This window comes from Suricata suricatta, chromosome 8, assembly GCF_006229205.1.
Source record: "Suricata suricatta isolate VVHF042 chromosome 8, meerkat_22Aug2017_6uvM2_HiC, whole genome shotgun sequence".
Taxonomy (NCBI): Eukaryota; Metazoa; Chordata; class Mammalia; order Carnivora; family Herpestidae; genus Suricata; species Suricata suricatta.
In genome coordinates, this window is record NC_043707.1 from 47080213 (window position 1) to 47106264 (window position 26052).

Sequence of the window (26052 nt, forward strand, 5' to 3'; positions counted from 1 at the left end):
CCTGTGCCACCCTCCCCTCCCTCTCTCCGATGGGCAGGGACAGGCAGGGGAGGGGAGCAGAAGGGATGCATCTAATGAGTACCACAAACATGACTGCTGAATTAAGTGTGAAGGGGCGCCTGGGTGGCTCAGTCAGTGGAGCAGGCAACTCTTGATCTCAGGGTAATGAGTTCGAGCCCCATATCGGGCATAATGTCTACTAAAAAACAAAAGAAGAAAAAAACAGAGAAAAGATTCTACGTGGGAGCAGTGGTGGTGTATGTGCCGGTGACTTGAGCACTCACATTAAACCAGCATCACAGAAGTTTAGGAGAAACTTCTAACAGCCGCCTAGCTGACTCAGTCAGAAGAACATGCTACTCTTGGTCTCAGGCTCATTTTGAGCTCCATGTAGGGCCTAGAGCTTACATTTAAAAAGGAGGAGGAGGAGGAGGGAGGGAGGAGGAGGAAGGAAGAAGGAAGAAGAGAGAGAAACCACTGGGGGCTGGCAGGACAGCCTCAAGGAGGAGGGGTGCTTGAAGGAGGCCTTGGAAGACAGGTAGGTTTCAGATAGACTGAGGTGGAGAGAGCCTTCCTCATGACTTTGAATTCGCACTGGCAAACATAAGGCAAGCAGTTACCCATCATGTCCCTGGCCTGGGGAAGGGATGGCTAATTGTTCAGGATACTCACTCCCTTACAGGAGTCTTCCTAACCTAGCTCCTCCAACCAACCGTCGCTGATGCCCAGCGGGACAATATTTTCTCTCCCTACTCTGAATTCAGTAGTTACCTGATGTCCTAATGTGATGACATCCATCCCAATAAAACAGTGGAGATTTTTGCTCCTGAAATCAAGGCATGAGGAGGGTCAGGGTATTCGCATTTGGTCTGTCTTCTCTTCACATGCTCTTGGCTTTGCACTAGAACCCCCTATTTATCTCATCTTCCCCTGGGGAGGGACTCTCAAGACTTCCCATCAGAAGCTGCATTTGTGCCCTCAGGTGGATGCAGAGGAACCCACCTTCGTTAGAACCAAAACATGGGAAAACGTCAACCAGTTCATCTGCAGACATTCTCCTTCAAGGTGTCTTGCAATAAGTAACTGCCTAACACCCGGCCACCCCCCACCTCATCACCGAGTTTGAGGTTGACAGATGTAAAGCTCTATAATGCAGTATCTGAGCTTGAACTGGAAATTTGCAGCAACAGTGAAGAAAAGCCATTTTAAAAGACCATGACGGCCTGGGTTCTATGAAACACATGCAAGAAAAGCTGTCTCCCTTTCAATGATGATAAGCATCTGGTTGTCTAGTGATCTCTTCATGGCTGTTTTAATTTGGGGATTTCATTAAACATTCGGGTTGATGCAAACATAGTTATGCATTAAAGCAGGGGTGCCTCTCTCTATTCTTTCCATTTTTTTAGAGATTTCTCCATTTGGGAAAAAATATATATGTAACCTGCTCATGGATATATCAATCAGCATCAATAGTCCTGGGCTCTGAAGTCACACAAGAAAGGATGAGAATGTTGTACTTGCTCCCATGTATCTCTGCAGTCCATTTGAAAAGACTCACAGAGTTAATAGCTTAAATTCTAATAGAAATTAGGGTGTAAATGCCAGCTAAGTGGTATTTGCAGTGGTTGCATCAGGGGTCATTCTAAACTGTCAAGGCGAGGATCTGATTTAGGTTTGAAAGACCAGACTGTAATCCTAAGTGGAAGCAAAATGAGGATGGGAAAGGCTGTAGCACTAGATGTGAGCAGGGCGTGTCCGTGGGACAGTGATCAGTGCACCCAGGCTAGGCAGAGGACTCTGGTTGGAGTTTAACAGATCGGGGCAAGGTAGGAAGTAGGATTCGAAGTGCCAGGGAAGGGTGCCCGGGTGGCTCAGCCAATTAAGCATCTGACTCTTGATTTCAGCTCAGGTCATGAGATCGAGCACCACGATGGGCTCTACACCAACAGTGTGGAGCCTTCTTGGGATTCTCTCTCTGCCCCTCCCTGGCTCATGTGCTTGTGCTCGCTCTCACGCTCTCTCTCTCTCTCTCTCTCTTTCTTTCCCTCAAATAAATAAATAAACATTAAACAAAAAGGGGGCACCTGGGTGGCTCAGTCAGTTGAGCTGAGACTTCGGCTCAGGTCATGATCTCATAGTTTGTGGGTTCGAGCCCCGCGTCGGGCTCTGTGCTGACTACTAGCTCAGAGCCTAGAGCCTGCTTCAGATTCTGTGTCTCCCTCTCTCTCTGACCCTCCCCTGCTCATGCTCGCTCGCTCGCGCTCTCTCTCTCTCTCTCTCTCTCTCTCTCTCTCTCTCTCTCTCTCTCAAAAATGAATAAAACATTAGAAAAATTAAAACAAACAAAAAGAAGTGCCAAGGAGGGAGGAGGACAATCACAGAGGACCCCCAGTGTCAAAACTTATTAATTTGGTAAGCAGTAGAGGGATAATTCAGGGTTTGGGGGAAGTATGATTGGTGCTACATTTTTAAAGTGTATTTATTTATCTTGAAAGAGAGAGAGAGAGCACAAGCAGGGGAGGGGCAGAGAGAGAGGGAGAGAATCCCAAGCAGGCTCCGTGCTGTCAGCACAAAGCCCAAAACAGGACTCAAACCCATGAACAGTGAGATCATGACCTGAGCCGAGCTCAAGAGCTGAATGCTCAACCAACTGAGCCACCCAGGTGCCCTGGCATGTCATTTTAAAGAGATTTTTTTTGCAGCCGTGGAATGAGAAGGGAGACAGCAAAGAGCATGCTAGTGGTGCCTGGGTGGCTTAGTTGGTTAAGCATCTGACTTTGGCTCAGGACGTGATCTCGTGGTTTGTGAGTTGAGCCCTGTGCCGGGTTCTACAGAACCTGGAGCCTGCTTTGAATTCTGTGTCTCCCTCTCTTTGCCCCTCCCCCCCTTTCAACAATAAATAAACATTAAGAATTAAAAAAGAGAGAGAGAGAGAAAAGAGCATGCTAAGTTCCTGATGTAATCAGACACAGGGTATAACCCGTGGTCAAAAGTAGGAACTGTGAAGAAAGAGACAGAAAGGAAGATAAGAAACATGATTAAACGTTATTATTAAACATTATTAAAGTCAGGAACAGAAAGAATCAAAACAACAGAAGTTTCAGTGGGAACTTGAGTTACAGAAGAAAGGGATCCTGCTCAGAGAGGAGGGGATGGGGGCCAGGGGTGGGGAGCTGTGTGGACCTGAGGTAGAAGCCAGTCTGGGGAGGAGCCTGTCTGCGTTGTCCTGGGAACAAAATGCTGATACCAATTTCACAGGTGTAGGTTTGGGGCCAAACATAAGAGAACCTTTTTTAATGATTTTGTAAACCAAAGAAGCTGAGCAGACTTCCACAGATAAAAGTGAAGTTTCCTCTACATCAGTATGTAACCACTAACTAATGTGGCAAAAGTCATAACGGGAGATTTCTCTGCTGAGTAAGAGGTGTACCAGCTCCGTACAGACATTCCTGATCCTATTTTCAACACAAAAGCAATACGAACTGCTCAAGATGCAAGAAACATCACATCTTTATGGACATATCTGTCAGGACTCCTTTAAAATCCAATCACAGAAACTTGACTCCAACTCTCTTGAGCAAAACAGAAATTTCTTGACTCACAAAACTGAAAAGTCCAGGGTCAGTACTCCTCTCAGGGGTGCAGGTGCTGTGGTCAGAGTCCAGCCTGTACCCATCTCTTAGCCCCGCTCCCTTTGGTTCCATTCCTGGGCAGGTCTCCATTCCACGTGACAACACGGCTGCTCACAGCCGCAGGTGCCCTCTTCCAAGTGACACTGGCAACAGAGGTCCGTACTTCTTTCACTCCAGCAGCTCCAAACAGAGGCCCGAACCTCACTCTCATTGGCGATCTTGGATCCCGGGCCTGTTCCCACACCAGTTACTGGGATGGGCTTTTTGGCCGAGGCCTGGGCTTCACGTCTGCCTTAGAGGTTGAGGTGAGGCAACCCTCTCAGACCCCAGGGACTGAGCCGAGAAGGTTCGGGTCTCTCACAGAGAGGAGGAGGAAGTAATTCAGGCTAGGGAGAACAACAGTCTGTCAGCCGGGCCTGAGGTCCATCTTGTGTATTCTTGGTGGCCTGGGGCATGGATGTGGGTCTGCCTACTCTTCATTCTTCCTCACAAGAACTCCCTCCCTGTGGCTGCCCTTGTGTGGCTGGTGAAATGCTTGCAGCCAGTGCTTGAAGTTCAGAGAAATGTGTTAATCAAGAAACGAGAAATCAGTGGGAAAGCTAAACAGGGGGTTGCAGTCAGCCGTGGTGTCCCAGCTCTTCGTGACAGGGCCCAGTCCGCAGCCCAGGTCTACCTGTTTGTTTCCCCAAGCTGCCTCTCTGGTCAGTGGCATCAGTAAAAAGTCCTGTGAGGTCAAAGACCTTTTCTTCACCTCAGATATTTCTTATAAGTGGAGCAATATAATCCACGTTTACGGAAGGCGATCCTTCCTTCCTCAATAAATAACTTTCCAAATCGGAAAGATACCTCCTCTCCTAGAATAAAACGAGGAGAAAAATGTACCCAGACCTTGCATAGCAAACAGTGTGAGGTAAGAGGACTTTAAAAAAGCAGCAGGCCTAGCCTTTGGAAAATCTCACTTCATGTCACAGGGTACTAGTCACTAATCTGAGTGTTTTCTTTTCAGAGTAAGTTCCAGAGCAATCAGCCCACCAAACTCTTATCTCCCCTTTGTTAAAGAACGTTGATGAATGGGCTTGGCACAGTCCAGTGGTTCTTAAAGAAACTGGGCCTCACAGCCTAGCGGCCGTCCCCTGCGAGAGGAACCTTGGGAGGACACGTGGTCTAGCTCCCTGCTTCTGGGCAGATGACTGCCACGCTTTGTAGAACCTCCTCCATCTTTGGGGGGATGCTTTCCTGTCTGGCACCCTTGGTTCTTCCTCCTTGCAATGGAGAGAGGCTCCCTTCCCGTGACGAAGATCCACCCTGATGGGAGGCGGGGACAGGGTGTAAAGGATCCAGCCGCTAGCCTTGGGGGAGCTGGCGTCATGGGCAGGGTGCAAGGGCAGTCACGCTGCCACCTGCTGCCCCTTCTCTGGGTCCTCTGAGTCCAGGCCAGGGTCTGGAGGCTGACGCAGGAAGTCTGTGTGTCCCCTGAGTACTAACGTGGACGGAGGAGAGCCTGGCAAGGGAGGAACTGCAGCAAGAAAGGCTTGGGTGGCTTGGGGCTTCCTGTTGTCTCTCCACTGGAGTCTCTCTCTGTGCCCTCCTTCCCTGGGGAAGCTCTCCCACTCTGTGTCTTCCAAACTCCACCCTTCCCCTCTGACTTCCTGTCACAGTGTGTGCCTAGGGCTGCCTCCTAGAGGGACAGACACCGCGGGGGGCTTCTTCCAGGAGTGCTGAGCCTTGAGTGGGGGGGGCTTCCCCAAATCCCTTAGAAGCCTGGACAAGATGGCATGAGCCGGAGCACCTGGAGTCATGTCCATGAGCAGAGGACATTGGCAGGTTTTCTCTACGAAGGAACTGCCCACACAGACAGCAGCCCTTCGGCCCTCCAGGCCACAGGCTGACTGACGACAGCTGTCTCTCCCTGTTGACGCCAGAGTCCAGGAGCCTGCTCTGCCTGCAGGCTGGACACAATGTGTAAGGAGAAGGTTCCAGTGCTGAATGCTGAGAGCCCGCCTGCCTTTTTTCAAAACTCTGACTCACTCTGCCGATAATTTTTTTTTTTTTTTTACTTCTTGGTTTTCAGTGGTAATGACAGTCATAGCTGCAGAAGAGATGTGCCATGGCTTACATTGTTGAGACAAGTTCTCTGAGGCCTGTTTACAACAAGCTAGATTATTATTTCCATACTGCAGGTGACAAAACTGAGGACTGACAGGAGGTATCTAAGGCTCAGTTGACAGGCCTGGGTTTCTGGCTCCCGGCCCTATATTTTCAGAGGAAAACCCAGACATCACCCACTAGAGACTCCTCAAGCCCTTTTCCCAAGGAAGGAGAAAGAACCCTCCTGACATTTATAATTACAAAGTGAGCAGTCTTCCAGCTGCGAGTCCCCGTTCTTCTGAGTTCCTGCTGGAATTGCCCCCCGCAGGAGTTGGGGGGTGGGGCGTTTGGAGTAGACTCCGCAGTTCAGTTCAGTTTTGCCCTTCACGAGCTGTGCAGTCCCAGGGAAATGACCTAAACTGTCTGTGTCTCAGATTCCCCACCTGTGACATAGGGGTACCAATACCACAGCCCTCACAGGGTGAGGTGATTTAACACGTGAGCGTACTTACGCACAGTACCTGTCACGTGGGCTTGTTGTTTTGTGCGGGGAGGGGGTCGTGTTCCTCAACGGGAGGCATGGTTACATGGGATGACACGAGAAGGAAGGAGACAGAAAGGGATGGTGTAGGTGCCATGTAGTCAGAATGAGAGAAGAGGCTTATCAGCGGCCGGTTCCTGAGATGATGCTTGTCAAGTTCACAGCGCAGATGCCACACAGAACAGGCTGAGGCACCAGGAAGTGACGCTTGTCACTCTAGTGCTGAATGACCCCATGACTAATACATGTTAAGCTACTTAGAACCGTACAATAACTGATAGCTGTTGTTATTTAGATAGAACCTGAGGCTTTCCCTTCCCATGGAGTCCCATCTGATAGTCTAGATGACAAATGGTCATTAGCCGGGTGTGTAAAACCGTGTCCTGCCAAAACACCTCTGAAATGAATGACCGCACCACTCTCCAGTCCCTAAAAGGGAAAGCCATTTGAAAATGAGTTGATGCCGACAAGGCGTTTGGGTGGTTGCTGTCTCCTTTTCTTGTTAACTAAATGGTGCTTCTGGCTTGAAAGAAGAATCTGAAATGTAGGGAATGAGCGATGGAGTTGTCTGGGGTTTGGTGGCAGTGTGTCACAAGTCCCGGCTATTCTGATAAGAATGCTTCCTCAAGGGGTCTTCTCTTTTTTTTTCAAATCCAGGGAAATGGGACTTGGAAATCACAGGGGGATTTAAGAAATAGATAATGCACTTGTCATGCCAGCTGCTGTGAGAGGGAAAGGGCTCGACAGAAATCATCGTGGAATTCAAATGTGACTGCCAATTAATGTATTCATTCAACAGCTATTTTTTTTAATGTTTATTTTCTGAGACCAATATAGAGACAGATCTGGCATCATGAGCAGGGGTGGGGCAGAGAGAGGGAGACACAGAATCCAAAGCAGGCTCCAGGCTCTGAGCTGTCAGCAAAGAGCCCGATGTGGGGTTTAAACCCACAGACTGTGAGATCTTGACCGGAACCAAAGTTTGATGCTTAACCGACTGAGCCACCCAAGTGCCAGCTATTTTTTGAGGGACTGATCAGAGAAAGGATAAAGGGGTCTCTGGAAGCCATGGATGGCCTTGTGTGCAATTTTACAACCAGACTGCGAACTGATTTCCAGAGGCCTAAGGAATTCTGATTTTCCCTTAAGCTCCAACAAGCACTGCTCTTTGGCACTGGGCTGAGTCATGTGGCTCACGCATACACAAACTGAGGTTTGCTGGGGAGAGCCTTTGGACTTGGAGCTGCCGGGTCAGTTTCAGGGTGTTTTTGCTCTGAGCTCTAGACTCTGACAGCCTAAGAATGGACTCCAATACAAATCAGATTTTCTTGGGGAGTTCATATCTTTCAGAAGGGAGAGGCTTGTTGCCCGAGGAACCGAGGGGGCCTGTTGGCAGTGGGGGACAACTGTGGCTTCCTCAGGCCCCTGTACCTCTGTCCAGTGCACCCCAGCTTCCTCAGGAGCACCCCTCTTTCCTACATTCCAGACTCTCAGGAACCCTTTCTCAGGGTATACAGCCATGCACTCATCTGCCTGACCTTGAGAGAGCCCACCCTGCGGCGGCTTCGTGGACGTTGGTTGAGGTGTATTCCTAGCATGTATCTCTAAGCAAAGATGGGCAGCGAGCCAGCCCAGAACTTCAGATTTGATTTGTTCTTTCTTTAGCCACTCATCCAACAAACCCTGACCAAGAATTCCGCCTTGTGTCGGGTGTAGTCTAGATAGGGTTGTAGAATAAGGGTCATCTGTGGACTTAAAATTGACGGAAGAAAGACATATAGGAGAACTGCAAAAGCACAAAATGGAAAAGAGCCAGGTGGCCCAGATCCCAGTGAGTTCCCCTGTGGCTGGAGCGTAGGCTAGGTAAGGATCCGGATGGGCCCTGTCCCTAGGCTGTTACTCTAAGCAGAATCTGTAAACTATATCATGTAGCAGTTGGGAGACCGTGACCATTAAAATTTTTTTAATGTTTATTTTTTCTGAGAGAGCACAAGGGGGGCAGGGGCAGAGAGAGGGGGACAGAGGATCCAAAGCGGGCTCTGCGCTGACAGCAGCGAGCCCGATGTGGGGCTCGAACCCATGACTTCAAGATCATGACGAGCCCAATAGGATGCTCAGCCAACTGAGCTACCCAGGTGCCCCAACAGTGAACATTTTAAATGGGAAATTAATATATTAAGGCAGTCCACCTACGAGACCTTCTGTGAGGGAACGGAACACAGTATTGCTGCCTCACTGTGGTCTGTTTCCGTAGGTTGGGGTCAGGTCTCCAATCCTGTGTGTCCCACCTGGAGCACTTGCCTCTCCGACCCCTGTTGGCAAAACAGAAATAGAACACTTGCCTTATGTTATTGGCTTGAGAAGCCAGAAAGATGATGGAAGTGAAAGAGCTTTGAAAAATAAAAATTTTAAAATAATAAGGTGTGTAGGCAGTGGAGCTAACAACAGTATTGTCTTTAACATGGTGTCGTTTCTCATTCCCACGTCCATTCCACATGGAATCATTCTCTTAGTGGAAAGGAAAAGGGAGGAAGTGGCAGAGCTGGGATAGCAGGAAATAAATAAATACCTGCCCCAGGACTGCGGATCGGCAGGACTTCCCCGTCCTAAAGGCCCCGAGAAGAGCCAGGGTACTACAGGAAGCGGAGCTGCCTGGGTGTCACCCTGTGTGTGTCAGGGACCAGACAGATCTGCCCACAAACCACCATCAGCACTGAGAGGGGCCCCCGGAGGCATCCTGCCCAGGCTTTCCCCGAAGAGGGGGGACACTGGCGGTTCCTACCCTTTCAGTGACTGGGAGTGGTTTCCAGGTGACTCAGATGAATAAAATGCAAAAGAATGAAATAAGGACAATTAGCGTTGCTCTGAGCAAGTCAGGGGCCAGGCCCCCACATTGTGTTCTGACTTCTCTCCAGATCAGAAAAGGAAATAAGAAAGGGCTTGGCTTTATTTCTCGCAGAACAAGAACATTGCTGTCCTTTTCTTTCTCTTGTGAGAACAAGGCTCCTGGGGCTTGACTTGAGGAGTAAGTGGAATTAGCACCAGGAATGAGGCTGCTGTTATTCTGGAGAGGCAGGACAGGCTAGGCTAACGGTGAGAGCTAGCTTAGAGGCAGATGGGTATTTTTACCCCAGCTCTCTCTTGTTGAGCAAATCGCTTAACCTTTTGGGGACTAGTTTCTCCAGAAAATGGAGAGGACAATGGTACCTGCCTCCTGAAGATAAGAAGTCTGTGTCAGGTGCTTAGAACAGTGTGTGGAAAAAAATAAGCCCTTAACAAATGTAGCTACCATGGTATTATTAATAGCATTTCATGTGTATTAGCCTGTCACCTCCTCTCGCTATTTTCTTGAAACGCTGCAATCTCCTATGTGTCCAGTGTATATGGTGATGCCTTCTACAGTTGGCGATTCTCACAAAACTTGACCGCGTTATTCCTGTGCCTTCCTGCCCCTCTCGGTAACTGAAGACCCCCTCTTCCGTCCCACCGTGTCCCTGCTTCCCCATCTGTACCTGGGCAGACCGTCAGCCCTTTTCCCTCCAAGACACTTTTTAAAAAATACTTTTTAATGTTTTATTTATTTTTGAGAGAGAGAGAGACAGAGAGACAGCGTGAGCAGGGGAGGGTCAGAGAGAGAGGGGGACACAGAATCTGAAGACGGCTCCAGGCTCTGAGCTGTCAGCACAGAGCCCGACATGGGGCTCGAACCCACGAACTGTAAGATCATGACCTGAGCTGAAGCCGGATGCTCAACCAACTGAGCCACCCAGGCGCCCCTCTGAGACACTTTGTCCTCGCAGCCTCTCCTGTGATGGAGACAGCCACTAATTCCAGAGTGCCATGAGGGCCCAGGGGTCCCCTAGACAGGCAACGGTTTGTGTCCCAGCTCCGGCACTGACTCCTGACCGCCCCTGTACTCACTGCATCACCTTCTGGCAAATGAGAGGAATACCCATTTTCTGGGGGAGGTAGAAATCCGAAAGGTAAAGTGCCTGGCACGTAGGAGGCACGTGGAGGTGATTAAGAGCAGGAACCAGGGAACTCGGACGGATGAGGTTTCCAGTCCTTGCCACCCAAGTGACAGTGAGTAGGTCCCTTCACCTCTTTAAGTATCAGCTTTCTCTGCTCACTGGGGATAACTGTAGCCCCTACCTCTCAAACCCTGGGGCAGGTTCCATCAGGTAGGCACTCAGCAAGCACTCACTGAGTGCTCCCCATTATACTGGCAGCAGCTGATGCTACTCTGCCCAAGCATTCACTAAGTGCTCCCCATCATCTTGGCAGCAGCCTAGGCTCTGCCCTGCGGAGACGCCTGGCGCAGCAGGGGAGGGGAACAAGCCGGCTGGGTGCTCAGTGTCCCCTCTGACCTCTTCCCCTCAGGGCTGTACGTGCTGGTTGGAGCAGGGGCCCTGATGATGGCCGTGGGCTTCTTCGGGTGCTGCGGAGCCATGCGAGAGTCGCAGTGTGTGCTCGGATCTGTAAGTGGGGCGCTGCGGGAGGGGGCGGGTCTGAAGGGCCCCGGAGATGGGGCCTCCAGCGCCAGTTTCTCGTCCCACTGAGACCTTGGCACTCGCTCCCTCTCCCTGAGTCTCCGTTTCTCCGTCTCCTGCTTAAGAATAATATTATCTTTGTCCCGACCTCATATGGAAAGTATGAAAAAAAATGAGGTCATGCGTATGAAGATGTTTTGGAAGGAAAGGTGCCTAATAATTGTAAGGGGAAAATTATGATTATTCTTTCAAGATTACCTCACAGGGAGGCAGCTAAGAGTCCTCAAGCCGGGGCAGTGCTGCTCCCTACAAGAAAAGAATTGCTGTTTGAGATCAATAACTTAACCAAACATCCCATCCCTCTTGTGGTTGAACAAGCAGCCTCTGTCTTAAAAAAAAAAAAAAAAAAAGTGAATTTTAGTTACTGCTATACACACCCAAGTTCAGAGTGACCTAAGAGAAACAGGGAGAAGGAAGACGGGTCAGAAGAGAGAAAGATTGCGTATTTCTCCATGAGGGGTCCGAAACCGCAATTTAAAGGGGCAGTCTCTCCTTACCCACTGCAATCTTTGATTTTTTTAATCATACCTGCCATTTCTGAGTATAAAACCTCTTAACTCCTTTCCTCAGTCCTGCATTCTGCCTGTCTTTACCCTGTTGCCGATTTCTGAACATGGAGCTGACCCAAGAGATGTGAACAGAAATCCGTCCAGGAGGACGCCCCTCACCGCCACCCCCCCACTCCCCAGAGAAACCTTGCAGCCCGCAGCCCGCAGCCCTCAGGCCCCAGGCCCCACCAGTAGCTCCCTGTCTCCTGGCCTTGTTTTATATCTTTACAGGATCTCTTTGGTTCAAGAATCCGTTGAGCACATATGTGCCAAGCACTGTTCTAAGTGGTGGGATTTCTTTATCACTGTCTGAAATTATCTAACTCACTTCTTTTAGTGCTTTACTCATTTATCATATTTACCATTTTCTGATATGAGGCCCATGATCGCAGAGATGTTGGGGTCTTACCTTACTCACCGTTGAACACCCAGTGCCAAGGACGGTGCCTGATTCAGCGTAGATGCTCAATAAACAATCACCGAATGAATCAATGAGCAAATGAATGCATAAACATACCGCAGGGAAGTGGGGGACAAAGGCTTCCTACCAGATCAATTCGAACTTGCCTCACGTTTTCCAGATGGAACTGGAATTAAAGAGGCCAAATAAATCGAAAAGGTATTGAGTTAATGAAGTGAGTGTTTTCTCTCCTCTACAGTTCTTTACCTGCCTCCTGGTGATCTTTGCTGCCGAAGTAACCACTGGAGTGTTTGCTTTTATAGGCAAGGGTGTAGTAAGTAGAAATCACTTACAATTTCTTTTTACGATAGTTAAAGTGTTTCTTTATGGCGAAGGATGTGAGACTATTACACCCACAGTGGTACTACAAAACTAAATAACCCCCACATTTATCGTTGAAGCAGAAGGTCTTAACCTGGAAATATTGTGCAGGCCTGTGCGCATGTCTGTGTCCGTGTGCGTACAAATACGTGTGCACATTTTCCTGAGGAGACAGTTCATCGCTTTCATAACATTTATGAAGGGGTCTATGATTTTTGAAGGATGCTTAGTTTAAGATTATCTCGTTCGTAACGGGGAAAGAGGGTAAACTGCATTCATGAGAAGGAGGGATGGAGAGGAAAATGCATTTTCATCCCGTGTTAGACTAATATTTGTCCGTAGGGCTTGGCCTGGAAAGAGGCCACATCATCCTCAAAGACGGCAGCCTCACCTGCTGTGTGCTGGTAAAGCCAGTCTCTTCAGACTTGTGCTCAAATTATAGGTGTCCAAAATTAGTTATCAGAAGAACCCACCGAGGAAATGGCCTTTCTTGGAAGGGTAAAACACCCTGTGGGGAAGAAGGGAGTGAAAAGGAGGAAGAAGGAATCTTAAGTTTACTGTACTTCATGTAAATTCATGTGTTATCAATATTGTGTTTATGAACTTATTTTAGGTGTTAAAAGACGGTAAGTGTGTAGAATAAGTAAATATCACCTCCTTTGGAATGTTTCTAAAGTAGCTGATTATATTTGTGGTTGGAGAAATCAGATCTAATGACTTTTTGAGATCTCTATGGATGTCAGATCACATGCCTTTATACCAGAAAGAGCATTCTCTGTTTTCTATGATATTTATATGTGGAAACAGCTTTCCTTGGTCATGAGCATCTTTTAAACCAAGTCATGAATAGATAGATTTGAGTACTTTGAACCCATGGGGCACCAAGAATGCATAAGCCCCACTCACTGTATGTCAGACCTCCTGGGTAGGCCCCCAAGTCTGGGGCCCCGTGGAGGCTGATGTCCATTCAGGTGTGAGAACCTCCACTTAAATCCTTCTAGTCTATGAGCGTTATTCTTGGTTAGTCTATTTTCCCATCTCCAAAAGTATCTGGGAAACTCCAGACTCTATAATCTCTTCCATAAATGCAGAACTGAGTAAAACACAGATAGACACAGAGACAGGCTGTGTTTTCCAAGAGGGTGTTTTCCTTGATGAAAAGGGAGTGTTTGAAACATTCCAGTCACTGTCCCCTTTGTCTTCCTGGTATTTTTTCAGGCTATACGGCATGTCCAGACCATGTATGAGGAGGCTTATAATGATTATCTGAAAGACAGGGAAAAAGGAAATGGGACGCTCATTACCTTCCACTCAACAGTAAGTAACTTTACTTCTTTAAAATCCTATCTTTTGAAGCTCGTGCGTTAGCGAGGCTCTCTCATCACTTGGACTAGAGGTCAGAATGACTTTGGTGAAGCCACGCGGTAGCACTGTATCTCAGCCCTCGTGGGAGCCGCCATTGGCATTATGTGTAGAACCTAGAAGAGGAAGAGGCCTGCCTAGCACACAGAGTTCACAAGAGGAAGTTAGGACATGTGCCCCAGAGAGACAAAAGAGCTCAAACAAGAGTGCCCAGAAGGCAGCCCAAATCAATACCAAGCTGTGTCAGAAGGCGGCATGGTGGTGTAATAGATGCCACCATGACCTTCAAGTCAGGAAGGGCCTTTCCAGTGGCAGCTCTGCCACTGAGCAACTTTGTGACCCTGAGCGAGTTCCTCCTCTCCCTGATAATCACTCATGTTCCCCCACATGTCAAATGAAAGGGCACGGAGACAGCTATGCTCCCTTTGTCCCAGAACATTCTATGGCACTGTGCTGTCTGTCGGTGCAGTGCTGAGGGCTACACACAGCTAACAGAAGAAGGCATATGGATGAGATGAACCAGGTCAGAGTTCCTCCTGATTTACTAACCACTGCAATATGGAGAAGTATCTATGAACCCTTGGGCCAGTTGCTTCTAGGCAGCCCTGTTCTTGTTTGTCACAGGAATGTCCTGGAAGGTGCCAACCATTTATCCTGTTCAGCCTCAGCCGCCCCAGGGACATTAAGCAACACACAGTCTCCTTTGTCTTTGGAGGGCCAGCCCTAAGGCAGGACACCTATTTGCTGGCCTGTCTTCATGCCCTGGCCTTTCAACCCCTGGGGTTTATTTACTGTGGCACTTCTCTCTGTCCCAGACTGTCCCCAGTTAGTGAGCCCTTCCTGAAGCTCATAAAACTTTAGCGACTCAGCAGGTTAAATTACTCCCAGGCTGAAATAAAGAATCTAAGGACCCAATTCCTGTCTAAAAAACAGCAATTTACACAGACACCGTCACTGGCTTCTTGCTTTGTTTGGATTGCCTTGAGTCACTTCCCATCGTAAAACTCAGACAACTTGACCGAAGTTCTTTTCTTGTTTTGCCAGCACAGTTATGTGACTCTGCTATCTTTCTAGAAATGGCAGTTTTGGTTGCTTTGATGGGTCCTGTAGCTGTTTTGCTGCCTGAGTGCCCCAGTGTTTAGCCGCAATGCCCAGACTTCTAGCTCCCACCCCTCCTTCCTGGGCCCTAAAAACTCTTCTCTGACTCTAGTTTCAGTGCTGTGGAAAAGAAAGCTCTGAACAGGTCCAACCCACCTGTCCAAAGGAACTTCTAGGGCACAAGGTAAGCTTCTCTACCAGGGTTCCTATCCTGTCTATAGGGTAAGATGGCTCTTGCCATTGGGTGTGATTCTAGAAATCCACCTCCCAGTGGCTTCTGTACCTCAGCTTTATTCTATGTAAAATAAGTGAAGCAAGGCTGAGTCCCAATCTTCCAGTCCCCTGGGAAATGATGGTAAGCTGACTTGCCCATAATGGTGCAAATGTTCTGGCATTAATTAAACTCAACAGGGCCCAGAGGTGTGCACCCCAAGAACATTGGCCCACACCTCTCCATGAAAGTCACTGAAGAATGCTTCATTTAGTAAGTGCTGTGTGCCAGGCACTGGGCCAGATTCTGAAAACTCTGAGATGAAAACCACATGACTCGTGGCTCCCTGACCTCACAGACTAGTCAAGGGAGACGGTATGTGCCCCAAGCTGTAAAGAGTACAGTGGAAACACAAAAAGCTTCACAGAAGTTGGGATCCTTGAGCTGCATTTTGAGACAGGAAGGTCATTCCAGGACCCATAAAGCAGCAGAAACAGAGGCATGGCGGTGTGGACCTCTAGGACTGCAGGACAATAGAGTTCAGAGGGGGATGGTGAGGGACATTCCTGGGGAGGCAGACAAAGGCATGATTTTACACCTGGGAGTTTGGGAAAGGTGTTGCTTTTAGCAGAGGATTAGCATAGTTTTGCATTGTAGAGAGTGCTCAGGCTGCTGGGTGTGACAGGTAGACTAGAAGGTGGGAGAGTGTGGGAGGGTGGCCACTTGGGTGGCACTTGTGGTCATCCTGGTAGGAGAGGACGAGGAGGTGATGCAAGTCACAAGCAGTAGGGGTGGAGAGGAAGCAGCGGATTCAGAGATGTTAGAGGGTAGAATCAACAGGCCTGCCCAGCCTCCTGTGTGTGAGTGGGGAGGGGGCGAAGGAAGCTAAGACCTCAGACTTCTGCTTGAGCAGAATGGGTGGGTGCAGCCTCTGCTCCCCGTGAAGGGGGCACGGAGGGAAAAGAGCACACTCCGGTGCCATTTTGGTCAAGTTTGCACTTCAGGTGCCCGTGAGACTTACATATATTCTGAGCCGAAGACAGGTGTAGGACTCCCAGCTTAGCGGTGGTTGCCAAAGCCATAGGAGTGGCTCCGCCCAGGGAGAGTGTGTGGAGTAGGGCAGAGGTGGGCTGAAAACCCTGTCATTTAAGGGGTAAGCAAAGGACAAGAAGCCAGAAGAAGACTGGGAGGGAGGAGTCAAATTGGGAAGAGTCCAAAGGACGGAGGGAAGTGAGAGAGGAGATAGTTTGTCTATAAAGTTTGATGCTGGGAAGAAGACAAGGCAATGAAGGCTGGAAATAGAGTGTGGGATTTGGTCTTAATTGATAATAATGTTGGCTGTGCAGTTTCAGTGAAGAGGGTGGGGGAAGCACAGATGCAATGTGGGAAATGAGGGGAGAAATAGGAAAATATGGGGACAATGACATGGATGCTTCTAAGCACGCAGCTGTGAAGGTAAAGGAATAATAAATCTTAGCGCCAGTTTGTGTCATGAGTCTTGCATTGGGCACTTACTGACTCCCTTTGAGTTGGAGGACATGAATAAGGCACAGCCATTGCTCTCAAAGTGCTCAGCGGCTGCCCGAGAGACCTGCAGGGAGCCAGCACCACCACACGGTGGTGCAGGAGTACGACTGTGCGAGCGAGGCATGTGATTTGAAGGGTTGCAGGAGGCCCTCCTGATGTGATTCTTTGTTAGTGTTCAAGTGTCATTGATAGAAGTCTTCACTTAGTTTCAAGTGTGTAGTATAATGATTCAACAATTCTGTGCATTATTGAGTGCTCATCACAAGCGTACCTCTTGGGGTGCCTGGGTGGCTCCGCTGGTTCAGCATCCCACTTCAGCTCAGGTCATGATCTTGTGGTTCAAGCCCCATGTCAGATTCTGTGCTGACACCTTGGAACCTAGAACCTGCTTCGGATTCTGTGTGTCCCTCTTTCTCTGTGTCCTTTCTCTGCCCATGCTCGTGTGCTCTCTCTCTCTCTCAAAAATGAATTAAAAACATTAAAAAATATTTTTTCAGGGGCACCTGAGTGGCTGAGTTGGTTAGGCATCCAAAATTGGAGCCCCAGGTCTGGCTCTGCGCTGCCAGTGTGGAGCCTGCCAGGGATACTCTCTCTCCCTCTCTCCCTCTGCCCCTCCCCCACTCATGTTGTCCCTCTCTCTCTCTTAAAATAAAGAAATAAACTTAAAAATTATTTTTAAAAATGTTAACAAGTGTACCTCTTAATCCCCATAATCGATTGCACCCATCTTCTCACCCACCTCCCCGCTGGCAACCACTAGTTTGTTCCCTATATTTAAGTCTGGTTTTTGTCTTTTTTTTCTTTATTCATCTGCTTTGTTTCTTAAATTCCATATATGAGTAAAAGCATATGGGACTTGTCTTTCTCTGTATTTCTCTGACTTTTTCACTTAGCATTATACTTCTCCAGGTCCATCCCTGTTGTTACAAATGGCAGATTTCATTCTTTTTCATGGCTTAGTAATATTCCATTGTGAAAAATACCACACCTTTTTTTTTCTTTTTTTCTACAGTTTATTGTCAAGTTGATTTCCATATAACACCCAGTGCTCACCCCAACAAGTGCCCTCCTCCATGCCCATCACCCATTCTCCCCTCTCCCCCACCCCCATCAACCCTCAGTATATATGCCACATCTTTTTATCCATTCATCTATCGGTGGACACTCAGGCTGCTTCCGTATCTTGGCTATTGTAGATACTACAATAAACATAGAGGTGCATATATCTTCTTGAGTTAGTTTTACTTGGGTAAATACCCAGTACTGGAATTACTGGATTATAGAGTAATACTCCATACTGTTTTCCACAGTGGCTGCACCAGCTTACATTCCCAACAACAGTGCATGAGATGAGATGTTGAGGAGATGTCTTTTTCCCATTTTGTAGCCTTGCCTCCTTTGTCATAGGTTAGTTGACCAGAAAAGTGTGGGTTTATTTTTGGCTTCTGTTCCATTGATCTATGTGTCTGTTATTGTGCCAGTACCATACTGTTTTGATTCCTACAGCTTTGTAGTATATTTTAAATCTGGGATTGGTTTTCTCCAGCGTTTTTCTTGTTTCTCAAGATTGCTCTGGCTGTTTAGGGTCTTTTGTGGTTACATACAAATTTTAGGATTATTTGTTCTAGGTCTGTGAAAAATATTATGGTATTTTTATAGGGATTGTATTAAATCTGTAGTTGCTTTGGGTAGTATAGACCTTTTCACAGTATTTGTTCTTCCAATCCATGAGTGTGGAGTATCTTTTCATTTGCTTATGTCACCTTCAATTTATTTCATCAGTGTTATATAGTTTTTGGAAAATAGATCTTTCACCTCCTTGGTTAAGTTTATTTCCAAGTATCTTATTATGGGTGCAATCATAAACTGGATTGTTTTCTTAATTTATCTTTCTGTTACTTCATTATTATTGTGTAGAAATGCAACAGATTTCTATATATTGACTTTGTATCCTGCAACCTTACTGAATTCATTTATCCATTTTGGTAGTTTTCTAGGGGAGCCTTTAGGGTTTTCTGTATATAGTATCATGTCCCCTGCAAATAGTGAAAAGTTTTACTTCTTCCTGACAAATTTGGATACCTTTCTTTTTGTTGTCTAATTGCTATGGCTAAGACTTCTAGTACTATGTTGAATAGAAGTGGTGAGAGTGGGGGCAGGGAGAAGAAAAAAATGGTAAGAGCGGATATCCTTATCTTGTTCCTGATCTTAGAGGAAAAGCTCTCAGTTTTTCACCATTGAGCGTGAGGTTAGCTGTGGAGTTTTTATATATGATCTTTATTTTCTTGAGGTATGTTCCCTCTAAACCTACTTGGTTGAAGGTTTTTATCATGAATGGATGGTGTACCTTTGTCAAATGCTTTTTCTGCATCTATTGAGATGATCATATGCTTTTTATCCTTTCTCTTATTGATGTGCTGTATCACAATGATTGATTTGCAAATATTGAATCACTCTTGCATAACAAGAATAAATCCCACTTGATTGTAGTGAATGATTTTTTTAATGTATTGTTGGATTTGGTTTGCTTGTATTTTGTTGAGGATTTTTGCATCTTTGTTCAATAGAGACATTGACCTGTAGTTCTTTCATTTTGTAGTGTCTTTGTCTGCTTTTGGTATCAAGGTAATGCTAGCCTTATAGAATGAATTTGAAAGCTTTCCTTCCTTTCCTATTTTTTTGGAATAACTTGGGAATAATAGATGTTTACTCTTCTTTAAACATTTGGTAGAATTCACCTGTGAAGCCATCTGGTCCCACATGTTTATTTGTTGGGAGTTTTTTTATTACTGATTCAATTTCATTTTTAGTATTCAGTCTATTCAAATTTTTTTATTTCTTCCTGGCTCAGTTGTGGGAGGCTATCTGTTTCTAGGAATTTATCTACTTCTTCAAGTTGTCAAATTTGTTGGCATATAATTTTTCTTAATAGTCTCTTGTAATTGTGTTTCTGTTGTATTAGTTCTTTTTTGCTCCTTTGTTTCTGATTTTATGTAAGTGCTCACTCTTCCTTTCTTGATAAGACTAAAAGTTTTACTGCTTTTTTTTTTTTAGTCTCTATTTCATTTATTTCTGCTCTAATGTTTATTCTTCCCTTCTACTGGCTTTGGGCTTAGTTTTTTTTTTTTCTAGCTCCTTTCAGTGTAAGTTTAGGTTGTTTAATATTTTTCTTGCCTCTTGAGGTAGGCCTGTATTGCTATAATCTTCACTCTTAGAATAGCTTTTGCTACATCCCAAAGATTTTAAAACTTAGTTTCATAGCGTTCTGGTCAGAAAATATGCATGATATGATTCCAGTCATTTTGAATTTACTGAAATGTATTTTGTGGCCTAACATGTTATCTGTTGTAGAGAGTGTTCTATGTGCACTTGAAAAGAACATGTATTCCACTCTTATTGGATGGAATGTTCTGAATATATCTGTTAAATACATCTGGTCCAATGTATCCTTCAAAGCCACTATTTCTTTGTTAATTTTCTGCCCGGATGATATATCCATTGATGTAAGTGGGGTGTTAAAGTCCCCTACTATTATTGTGTGACTATCAATTTCTTCTTTTAATTTTTTTAATATTTATTTATTTCTGGGAGACAGAGAGAGACAGATCATGAGCCGGGGAGGGGCAGAGAGAGAGGGACACACAGAATCGAAAGTAGGCTCCAGACTCTGAGCTGCCAGCACAGAGCCCGACGCAGGCCTCAAACCCATGAACTGTGAGATCGTGACCTGAGCCGAAGTCGGACGCTCAACCAACGGAGCCACCCAGGTGCCCCTATCAGTTTCTTCTTTTATGTGTGCTAATATTTACTTTATGTATTTAGGTGCTTTCTTGTCGGATGATAAATATTTACAACTGTTATATCTTCATGATGGATTGTTCCCTTTATCATTACGTCGTGATCTTCTTTGCCTCTTATTATAGTCTGTGATTTAAACTCTATTTGTTCAATTTAAGTACTGTTACCTCTGCCTTTTTTTTTTTTTTGCTATCATTTGCATGGTAAAGGCTTTTCCACCCTTCACTTTCAATCTGCCTGTGTCTATAAGTCTGAAATGAGTCTGTTTTAGGCAGCATGTAGATGGATCTTGTTTTTCATCAATTCAATAACCCTATGTCATTTGATTAGTGCATTTAGTTCATTTACATTCAGAGTAATTATTGATAGGTATCTATTTATCGCCATTTTGTTACTTGTTTTACATTTGCTTTTGTAGTTTTCCTTTGTTCTTCTCTTGCTTTTTTCTCTTGTGGTTTGATGGCTTTCTTTAGTGATATGCTTGGATTCCTTTCTCTTTGTTTTTTGCGTATTACTACAGGTTTCTTATTTGTGGTTGCTATTAGATTACTGTTGTGGTTACTATTAGACTCATATACAACATCTTATAGCAGTCTGTATTAAGCCAATGGTTGCTTAAGTTTGAACATTCTAAAAGCCCCCAAATTTTATTTCCCCCCTCATTTTATATAATAATGTCAGACTTCAAATTCTTTATTTTGTGAATTCTTTGGTTTTTAAAGATATAACTGATCTTACCACCTTTGTGCTTTAATCTCTGTATTGTTTTTATAAGTGATTGATCTACAACCTTTATTTATATTTACCTGTGAAATATTTTTCCTTTCACAATTTTCTTACTCCTGATTATGGCCTTTTCTTTCCATGTAAAGAAGTCCCTTCAGACAGATACCATATTTTTTCACTTATAAGTGGAACAGGAGAAACTTAACAGAGGACCGTGGGGGAGGGGAAGGTGGAAAACTAGTTGAGGAGAGGGAGGGAGGCTAACCATGAGAGACCCTTGAACACTGAGAACAAACTGAGGGCCGATGGGGGAGCGGGAGAGGGGAAGAGGGGTGATGGGCATGGAGGAGGGCCTTGTGGGGATGAGCACTGGGTGTTATATGGGAACCAACTTAACAGTAAACTATAAAAGAAAAAAAAATCCCTTCAATGTTTCTTGTAAGGCTGGTTTAGTGGTGATGAACTCCCTTAACTTTTATCTGGGAAACCCTTTCTCTCGTCTTCTATTCTGATGACAATAGCCTTGCTGGACAGAATATTCTTAGTTGCAGGTTTTTCCTTTCAGAAATTGGACTATATGGAGTTTACCTTGTCTGTAACTATTTACTTTTCTCTTGATACTTTAAAATTCTCTCTTTATCACTATTTTTTGCCATTTTAATTATTATGTGTCTTGGTGTGTATCTTTGTGGGTTCATCTTCTTAGGGCCTGTCTGTGCTACTTGGGCCTGTTTCTTTCCCCAGATGATAAGGAAAGTTTTCAGCTATGATTTCTTCAAATAAATTTTCTGCTCACTTTTTATTTTTTCTCTGGTATTCTTTTAATGTGCATGTTATTACATTTGATGATGTCATTGACTTCTCTTAACCTTTTCTCATTTTTTATTGTTTTTTTTTCCTTTTGCTGTTCACTGTGGTTGCTTTCCATTATAGTCTCTTCAGGCTCCCTGACCCATTTTTCTCTTTCTCTAATCTACTCTTGATTCCCTCTAGTGTATTTTTTGTGACAGTTTAAATGTATATTCTAATTGTTTATTTTCTATCTTACAGTTTATTTTCAGTTTGGTTTCCACAAAACATCCAGTGCTCATCCCAACAGTGCCCTCCTCCATGTCCATCACCTATTTTCCTTTCTCCCCCACCCACATCAACCCTCAGTTTCTTCTCTGTATTTAAGAGTCTCTTATAGTTTGCCTTCTTCCCTCTTCATAACTTTTTTTTTCTACTTCCCCTCCCCTATGGTACTGTTAGGTTTCCACTGTTCCACCTATGAGTGAAAACATATGGTATCTGTCTTTCTCTGCTTGACTTAGCGTAAGGCCCTCGAGTTCCATCCACATTGCTACAAATGGCCAGATTTCATTCTTTCTCATTGCCATGTAGTATCCCATTGTATAGATAAACCACATCTTCTTGATCCATTCATCAGCTGATAGACATTTAGGCTCTTTCCATGATTTGGCTATTGTTGACAGTGCTGCTATGAACATTGGGGTACATGTGCCCCTATGCATCAGCACTTCTGTATCCCTTGGGTAAATCCCTAGCAGCGCTATTGCTGGGTCATAGGGGAGTTCTATTGTTAATTTTTTGAGAAAGCTTCACACTGTTTTCCAGAGCGGCTGCACCAGTTTACATTCACACCACCAGTGTAAGAGGGTGCCCGTTTCTCCACATCCTCGCCAGCATCAATAGTCTCTTGATTTGTTCATTTTAGCCACTCTGACTGGCATGAGATGGTATCTCAGTGTGATTTTGATTTGTGTTTCCCTGATGATGAGTGACAGTGAGCATCATTTCATGTGTCAGTTGGCCATCTAGATGTCCTCTTTGGAAAAGTGTCTATTCAAGTCTTCTGTCCATTACTTCACTGGATTATTTGTTTTTTGGGTGTGGAGTTTGGTGAGTTTCTTATAGATTTTGGATACTTGCTCTTTATCCATTATGGCATTTGAAACTATCTTTTCCCATTCCATTGATCTCCTATTAGTTTTGTTGGCTATTTCCTTTGCAGTGCAGAAGCTTTTTATCTTGATGAGGTCCCAGTAGTTCATTTTTGTTTTTAATTCTCTTGCCTTTGGAGATATGTCGATGTAAGAAATTGTTGCAGCTGAGGTCTAGAAAGTTGTTTTCTGCTTTCTCCTCTAAAGTTTTGATGGATTCCTTCTCACATCCAGGTCTTTCACCCATTTTGAGTTCATTTTTGTGTATTGTGTAAGAAAGTGGTCTAGTTTCATTCTTCTGCAGTTCTCTCAGCACCATCTTTTAAGGGGGCTGTCTTTTCTCCATTGGATGCTCTTTCCTGCTTTGTCAAAGATTAATTGGCCATACATTTGTGGGTCCTATTCTGAGTTCCATATTCTATTCCATTGGTCTATATGTCTGTTTTGGTGCCAATACCATATTGTCTTGATGATGACAGCTTTGTAGTAGAGGCTAAAGTCTGGGATTGTGTTGCCTCCCATTTTGGTTTTCTTCTTCAATATTACTTTAGGTATTCATGGTTTTTTGTAGTTACATATATATTTTAGGATTATTTACTCTAGCTTTTAGAAGAATTCCCATGCAATTTTGATTGGGATTGTACTGAATGTGTAGATTGCTTTGGGTAGTATTGACATTTTAACAATACTTATTCTTCCAATCCATGGGCATGGAATGTTTTTACATTTCTTTGTGTCTTCTTTAATTTCCTTCATAAGTTTTCTATAATTTTCAGCATACAGATCTTTTACATCCATGGTTAGGTTTATTCCTAGGTATGTTATGGTTTTTCATGCAATTGTGAATGGGATCCATTTCTTGATTTCTCTTTCTGTTGCTTCATTATTGTTGTATAAAAATGCAACTGATTTCTGTATTTTCACTTAGGATCCTGCAATATTGCTGAATTCATGGATCAGTTCTAGGAGACTTTTGGTGTCATCTATGAAAAGTGAAAGTTTGACTTCATTTTTGCCAATTCTGAGCCGTTTCTGTCATGTTGTTGTCTGATTGCTGATGCTAGGACTTCCAGCACTATGTTAAACAACAGTGGTGATAGTGGACATCCTGGTCGTGTCACTGATCCCAGGAAAGCTCTCAGTTTTTCCCCATTGAGAGTGCTATTAGCTGTGTGGGCTTTTTTTTTCATAAATGGCTTTTATGATGTGTAAGTTCCTCATTCTCAGGTGCAGGAACAGGGCAACCAGCCCCAGTCTAAAGAAAGCCCTGCAGTTAGAGATGGGATGATAGTATCCCTCTCCATCCTGATCCAAGGTTTTTCTCTTGTCCTGATACAGTCCTACATCTCCCCAACTGCTCTCTCTTCCCTTTGTCTCCCCACAGAAGGGGATCCTCCCCTCCGCACCTCTGTGTCCCAGTCCATTTTTATCTCCCCCAGTTCGCAATCACACACCTATGAGGCGGTCTTCCTTCCCTCCCAGACTCTTGGGGTTCAGCGACTTTTGGCTTCAGATCCTCTTTGTTTGAGAGATGCGGGTGGGAAGTACAGAGCCCCCTATTTCTCTGCCAGTGAATAACTTTAGGGCCATTGTTTAGAATTCTTTATCAGGAATATTGCTTATATCCATTTTATTTAGTCCTTTTACTGTGTTTTTATCCTGTTCTTTCATTTAGGACATATTCCTCTGTTTTCTCAGGCTGCCTAATTCTCTGTGTTTGTTTCTATGGATTAGTAATGTCAATTACGTCTCCTGCTCTTGAAAGTAGTGACCTATGAGGAAGTGGTCGTGTGCAGTACAGTGTCCCCATTCACCAGGACCAGGAGCTTCAGGGGTGTCTTCTATAGAGGGGTGTGTCTTATATAGAGTTGCATAGAGGCCACTGTTGTGGTTGAGCCTCGTTTACCTTCAATTCGGGTGCCTACAGTCATCTACTTTGCCTGTTGCGGGCCGGGTTTGGTCCCTGTGCCAGTCTGGGGCCACAGCAGGCTTATTGTTAGGCAGTATCAGCAGCCAGACCACATGTCTGTCCTCCTCCCATCAGCTTGGGCTGTGGTCATAGAAAAATGCAGAACACTGTCTCTGCCCTGTCCCCTGAGAGGCTTTCATTGGTGGGTTGGGCCTGCAGTCAGGCCAGATGTCTGCCTCCAATCCATCTGGTGAGGCTGCAGTGACCCCAGACTGCAGGGCTCTCTTCCTGTGCTGTCTCTGAGAGGTCTCTGCTGGTGGGCAGAGCCAGTAGTGAGATCAGAGGTCTGCGCCCAATCTGTCTGCTGGAGCTACTGATGTGTTGTCAGGGCACTTCCTCTGCACTGCCACTTCTAAGGCCCAGCTGCTGGAGCTACAGTGAAACTGGTGTGTATGATTGGCATCCCCTCTTCCCAGGGCAGGAGTCACTTTGGAGTGGCAGGGTCCCTGGTTGGCTGATTGTAGGATCAGATGCGGCAGGAGCTACTCCGAAGGGACTCCAGCCAAGTGGGACTGGTTGGATGGGGGTACCCAGACCCACAAGAGAGCACAGGGGCAGACAATGTGGTATTAGCAAGCTAGGTGGCTAGTGTGCTCACTGGTTCCCTCAGGTCTCTAGCCATCTAGGCTGGGGAGCAGGGGGAGAAAAATGGTGCCCACAAGCTCTTTTATTCTTAGAAAAGTCTCCTAAAGATCCCTGCCCCTCCAGCACACGTCCTGAGATTAGGAAATAAATCTCCTTCCCATATACCCCAGCCGCTTCAAACTGCTGCTTCTGTGTTGCATCTCAGCAGGCCTGTTTGTTATGCTGGCTCCTTAAGGATAGCAACTCTTTCTTACCACCCTCTGGCTCTCCCAGAGAAAAGCATGCTGATTTTTAAATTTCCTGGTGTCAAGCCCCACAAATTGTAAAAGCTCTCAAAATTAAGCCCCTCTGGTTTTCAGGACAAAATGTTTGGGGACTTCCCAGTGCCAGCTCCCTATGACTGGGATGACTGGTGTGGGGCCTGTCTCCCTTCTCCATGCTTGTGGTGCCTGTCCTATAGGTGCTTAGTCTCACCAAGAGTTTGGTTCCAATCTGCATCTCTGCCCTCCCTGCCCTTTTCCATGTGGCCTCCTTTCTATGATTAACTGTGGAAAATCTCTTCTGCTAGTCTTCAGGTTTTCTGGGTTGGTTTTACTGATGTAGCTATTATCTAAGTATGCCTATGGGAGGAGGTGAGTTTAGGGTCATCCTACTCTGCCGTCTTTCCAGAAATCCTCTCCCCTGATGTAATTC

General features: G+C 45.6%; 1 protein-coding gene across 1 annotated transcript in view; it reads left to right on the forward strand.

The window, feature by feature from the left end:
- Window positions 1–26052, forward strand: part of TSPAN2 (tetraspanin 2) — a 67478-nt gene that overhangs the window by 17837 nt on the left and 23589 nt on the right. Inside the window, exons 3-6 of the mRNA XM_029947717.1 lie at window positions 10642–10739; window positions 12019–12093; window positions 13359–13457; window positions 14713–14784. Coding sequence (XP_029803577.1) covers window positions 10642–10739; window positions 12019–12093; window positions 13359–13457; window positions 14713–14784 — 344 coding nt within the window. The remainder of the gene's footprint in view (window positions 1–10641; window positions 10740–12018; window positions 12094–13358; window positions 13458–14712; window positions 14785–26052) is intronic.